This window comes from Octodon degus, unplaced genomic scaffold, assembly GCF_000260255.1.
Source record: "Octodon degus isolate 3935 unplaced genomic scaffold, OctDeg1.0 scaffold00057, whole genome shotgun sequence".
Taxonomy (NCBI): Eukaryota; Metazoa; Chordata; class Mammalia; order Rodentia; family Octodontidae; genus Octodon; species Octodon degus.
In genome coordinates, this window is record NW_004524633.1 from 5,701,508 (window position 1) to 5,707,468 (window position 5,961).

At 43.9% G+C, this 5,961-nt stretch overlaps 1 protein-coding gene across 1 annotated transcript in view; it reads right to left on the reverse strand.

Annotated features, from left to right (window-relative positions):
- The window catches only part of CUNH1orf141 (chromosome unknown C1orf141 homolog), a 40,273-nt gene extending 35,025 nt beyond the window's left edge, over positions 1-5,248 (reverse strand). Inside the window, exons 1-3 of the mRNA XM_023718304.1 lie at positions 5,141-5,248; positions 4,965-5,056; positions 1,950-2,107 (exon numbers count right to left, since the gene is read on the reverse strand). Coding sequence (XP_023574072.1) covers positions 1,950-2,107; positions 4,965-5,045 — 239 coding nt within the window. The 5' untranslated portion in view covers positions 5,046-5,056; positions 5,141-5,248. The remainder of the gene's footprint in view (positions 1-1,949; positions 2,108-4,964; positions 5,057-5,140) is intronic.
- Between the last annotated feature and the right edge of the window lie 713 nt (positions 5,249-5,961).

The following is a 5,961-nucleotide window of genomic DNA, read 5'->3' on the forward strand; positions in this document are numbered from 1 at the left end:
CTTCTTCTTCTTCTTCTTCTTCTTCTTCTTCTTCTTCTTCTTCTTCTTCTTCTTCTTCCCCTTTTCCTCCTCCTCCTCCTCCTCCCTCTTCCTCCTCCCTCCTCCCTCTTCCCTCCTCCTCCTTCTTTTTCTGTCCTGGGAATCCAACTCAGGACCTCACACTTGCCAGGCAGGCACTGTGCTGCTGAGCTATGTCCCTGGCCCAATGGTTTCTTTCTGCTGAATAATTCTATCTCCATTTTTTCCTCTCACATTCAACTATAAAAGTGAGGAACACCAAGTCGCTCCTTCAACACTTTGCTGAAAAATCCCCTGGCTTCATGTCCACATTCATTACCCACGAGTTCTCCGTTCCATGGAATACTAGAACACACACAGCTGAGCCACACCCTGGCCACCATAAGTAACAAGAACCACCTTTCCTCTACTCTCAGCCACATGCTCCTCACATCCACCGGAAGCCTCACAAGAAAGGCCCCTAGCCTCTATCCTTCTACCAACATGTGAGTCCCGGTTACCACAAGTAAGAGAATACAATGTCCTCTGGGAAGAGAAACCCTTCTCTCTTATTTTCTGAGTCCTCGACAGAACTGCCTTCAGCATGCAATCCTAAGAGCTCCACGTATGTGGTCACTGCCCTCATAAGAGGGATCTCTCCTGTCCTCTCCTTTCTCTTCCCCTCCTTCCTCCTCTTCCTCTCTCCCTCTCTCTCCCTTCTCTCTCTCTCCCCCTCCTGCTTCAGCAAGAAGACAGTTGCCCGAGAACCAGGACTGCCTGTGTTGATCTTGGATGGTCTGGCGCTCAGAACCGTGACAAATAATTTCTGTGCAGTCTGTGGCATTGGTCAGAGTGACTTATGTGGGCATTCAGTGGACAGTGAGGTGACGACAGCACCCAGCAGGGTGAGTTCCAGGTCTCCCCCGGGACCACCCCCAGCCTGGTCCCCTTCCTGGCTGCTGCTGGGAGAGCTGGTTCCTCCCCTGCCCCCAGCTGCCCTGGAGCCAGATGACTGCCTAGAAGGCCAAGCAAGCCTCGGTCACCCAAAGCCATGGGTGTCGGGATCTTGTCCCAGCAGCTGGCAAGTGACTATTTTGTGTCCCTTTTGCTGTGCTTCGGGTGGTTTTGGTTCTGTGGACACTGATCAGACCACACTTGTGCTCCAAATCTCTGAAATAAGTGCCTCTCTGTCTTTGTAGCTCCAACTGACTTTGCCTCTGGCATCCAACCACAGAGCCGCCAGTTTTGACTCGGAAGGGACATATTCAGCTACTGACAGGTGGCAGTGTTGCTGACGCAGAATCAGGGATGCCTTTACAAACTATGTAGGAAGTGAGCTGACAGGAAAGCAGTAACTACAGTATCATCCTGGGACATATGGCCATACACCATGGCTGTCTTTAAATGGATCCAATGAGCCATTGTTCATATGTTACATTGTTGTATAATGTAATGTGTAGGTATATGAGTGTACATGTCGTATATATTCACAATTGTGTGCATGTGCTCCATCTTAGTTATTTACAATAAGTCCCGGACCCAGCTGTGGTGGCATGCGCCTGTAATCTCAGCACTCTAGAAGCTGAGACAGGAAGATTGCAAGTTTGAGCCCATCCTGGGGAATTTAGCAATTTAGAAGAACCTGTCTGAGAATTTTTTTTTTAATTTTTAAAAGGTTAGGGATGTAGCTCAGTGCAAATGCCCTGGATTCAGTCCTAGTACAGGAAAAAAGAATCCTAACATTAATTTAGAGCAATATAATTGAATTTAAGAAAGGCCTTTTAAAAATCATTTAGAATTACAAATACTGTCTATATTAGTAAACTGTTATATTACATATTTTATAAGCTAGCTATCCTTGGAACACTAGTATATTTAAACTAAATATAAGACAATACAAAGTAATGCTTTAAACCTTCACACTGAAAGTGTGAAGTCGTTACGATAGTTACTTTTTTGGTTTCTTAGTGTCACATGACTTCTCTGCTGTCATCCTCGATGCTGCCTTAGATGTGGGTACAGCGATAGCCTCTTCAAATTCCAAATGAAAGTCAAATGTCAAGGGAGTAACCAAGATTTTTCCTTTCTCTTCATTTTGAAGCCTGTTTTTCTGAAGCAAAGCCAAAGGAAGAAAAAAATTATTTTCCTATAGGGAAAAGCCTGTATGGACAAAACTTAATTTCACACACACACACACACACACACTGACTCACAGAATTAACATGCCAAGCAATAAGAGAAGAGTTTTACAGCTCGCAAGTTAGGCGTTTGTGCGTGGACTTTTACGCATTTGCTGCGCGACCTGAGGAACTCGTTCCCCTCTCTGGAAGTGGGTGCTGGGCCCGATGACCTCAGGCTCCCTCCCAGCTGTTAGGTTCTGAAGTGAACACGGACCCGTACATCGTCTTTAGCAAACGTGTCGATGCAGAGCGTGGCTAGAACACAGCAGGTATCTGTCTCTCCAACTGCTCCTCTCCTGCCCACAGCTGGAGACCCACACAAACTTTCTAGTTGTGTGAGGCAGAAATAGAGGCAGAGGGCGCAGCATGGTGGCGCACGCCTGTAATCCCAGCGCTTGGGAAGCTGAGCCACGGGGATTGCCGCAAGTGCAGGGCCAGCCTGGGCCACATAATAGGACTCTGCCTCGAAAAAGCAAACCAAACCAAGACCATATAAAAAACAAAACAAAAACCCAAAGAAACAGAGGCTGAAATCTGGGTTTGTTAGCACATTTGTATAATCCCAGTGCTTTGGGAGGCTGAGGCAGAGGGCTCGCCCAACCTGGGCAATTTAGCAACTTAGTAAGATCCTGTCTCAAAATAACAAATAAAGGCCTAAGGATGTAGCTCAGTGCAAAGGCCCTGGGTTCAATCCCCAATATGGAATAAAGGAAGAAGAGGAGGAGGAGGAAGAGGAGGAAAGGAGAAGCAATCAGGAGAGGTCTTTGTTAAATATTTAAACACGTGGGCTGAACAAAGAGGAAAAAAGTGTGAGTTAAAGAGCTGAATACTGTCTCTACAAATTTCTCGCAGGGCACAGAACAGAAGAATAAAGACGTAAAAATTTGGAAGCAAAGTCAAAGGAAATGGGAGCTTCTGCTTCTGTTGGAGAAGGATGCAGTTCTACAGGAGTTAGCTGTGAGGAGGCAGGAAATCAGAATACATGAATATAGCAGAATATATCCTGCAGCTGCAGGTATGGGGAAGCGACAGAGCAGATGGGACCCCGAAGAATGGGGACAAAGAGGGCGATCCCTCTGACCGGTGCACCTCCTAGGGCTGGGGCGGTTTCCAGGCTGAGGTCCAAGGAAGGGGAACCTGTGGGCTTGGGGGTGCTCAGACCAAATCTGTGGCCTGGGCCTTGCTGAGTGCAGGAGAACTCAGCGTGCAGATTCATGCAAAATCCCAGAACCTCAAGGTCCGTTACGTGTGGTGAAGAAGGCCATCTCCAGAATGGTTCTATTCCAAGAGCTTCTCAAGATTGCAAAGTTGTACGGAGGGAAAGTAATGCGGTGAGAGCCACAGGTAGAGACGGCAGCCCTAGTGCTGGGCTTACAGATGTTTGCCACCATGCCCAGCCTTGTAAAATAATTTTAAAAAAAATTACCACAGTGCTTGAGATCTTATCTTTATTTTGCATTAAAAAGGAAATAGGTAAAAATCTACCTTCCTGTACTGATGTATAGTCACATGATAAATTACATAAATTTATATATGGGATAGTGTCTGCAGGTATGTATCTTCATAAGAATACAAAAAAAATGTGAGTGAATAAACTCCATCTGTTAAAATTTGTTTTCCTCAAAAATAAACCTCAAAGGGGCTGGCCAGAGAGCTCAGCAGATTAAAGTGCCTGCTTAGACAGACAATCCCTGACCTGCTGTGCTAGCCCCACCCCCAGGGCGTGCTGAGCTGGTGATTAAGACTGGGCATGGTGGTGCTCCTGTAATCCCAGCGCTTGGGAGGCTGAAAATAAGATGATCACAAGTCCCATCTGTGTAGTGAGACCATGTAGACCCTGTACTAAATACATAAAATAAATAAATAACCTTACAGGGAAAAAGCCCAAGGCTTTTAATTTTTTTCTGTATTCAATTTTCTTTACATATAACTTTTTTTTTTTTTTTTTTTTTTTTGGTACCAGTGATTGAACTCAGGACCTTGCGTTTGCCAGGCAAGCACTTACTCTACTGAGCTATCTCCCTGGCCCTATAACTTTTAAATATATCTCTAGATATTGTTTAACTTAGTTTCCAAAGCAAGTTGTACACTTATACTTTAAGTTTTAAAAGATGATCACCATACAGCACATAATTTAAGAAAATATTTCCAGCAAACCAAAATTAAATTGTTCATATATACCAAAGATGTAGGTTTTGGGAACAATTGTCTTTGTTCTTATTTTTCTTGAACTCTGAGTCTTTCCCTTTTAAATGTACTTCATTGCTGCTTTTTTTCTTTTTTTTTTCATGGTCTTGCTATGCCATTCAGGCTGGCCTCGAGCTTGCTTTGTAGCCCAGGCTGGTCTGCTCCAAATGACCCTCCTGCCTCAGCTTCTCTGGCCTAGGCTCACAGGGGTGCGCCACCGTGCCAGGTTCATCGTTTCTGTAAGTTGCAATTATTGCTAATTCAGTAGGCACAGCAGATATTCCCACCCGCTTACCTGCTGAGTAGCTCTGTGTTTACTGCCTTGGTGAGACTGTACAAGCAGCCTGCCATGTTCAGTATCTTTCAGAATATGTATATTTTAGGTAGGTTTAGTATATACCATAAATAATAGCTATCTATTAGTTATTTTTCTTGTACTTCTTTTATTATTCCATGAGATAAATAACTCTTCTAATCATATTTGATTTTTATAAATTACATCTTCAGATGAATGCATCATTAACTCAAAAGCAAAATCACTTGCACCAAGACGTGAGAATCTGAACTGCTGACGCGCGGTTCGGCGCTCGCTTCACGGACCTTTGCTCGTGTGTCCAGGAGGGCCTTTGCCTGCGCATCCAGGACGTCTAATTTCTGCAGGACTCTTTCTGCCATCGTCATTCCGTAGATTGCTACCTTGAAAGGGGGAGAAAGAAGAAACCTCCAGCTCACATTTTAACGCATAACCGATTACTTGGGCAGGAGTGGAGACTCACCTTCACATTACTGCTTTAGGCAAATAAGAGAACTATGCAGGTCACGGAATGAATTACAGAATTACAAACAGGCCTGTTTTTCGTAGAAACCCATGTGATCAGAACTCCACATCTGTGTGGGTGCCTGAAATGTTTGTATTTATGACAAAGGGAGCTGGAGAAGCTTCGGGGTTCCTGTAGGAGAACCCCGTGTGACTCAAAGATGACATCACAAAGACTGTGATGCAGATAAGAGGTGTCACAGCATGGATGTAATTGGGAAAAAATGCTTTAAAATTCTTTTGCTATGAGTAAATTGTCTTGGCTGTGATGTGAATCTTGGCAACTTACTGTGTCTATCACAAATTGTTTTAAAAGTGGGAAGAACCAATTACTCTCATAAATGACAGTTCTATAAACACTAAACATAAATAAAACCAAGCCAAGTGATACTAAGAGAATCTCACTAGATGGTGCAGCTTTATATTTTGGAAGCAGTCTGCTTCCGTTCTATCTACCACCTTGCCATCAACATGGTCTCAAATGTCTGACGCTTCCTTCCAACACAGTTTATTTCTTCCATAATTCATATTTTTATTTTCTTTGGCTCTAGGAAGCATATGACTTCAGCAGCTTAGGTCTTTTCTGAGAATCCAGCCATTCCCTATCCTCTGTACAATGTCCTCTCGAATTCTGCTTTCTTTTCCCAATTTTTCTTGGTGACATTCTGGATTTTCTATCAGATTCTTATTCAGTGAAGGTCTCACTTACTTTTTCCTCAATGCAAGCACAAAAATATCTGACATCCAAAATGAAGGAAAGAAAAGTTTATTTAGCTCACA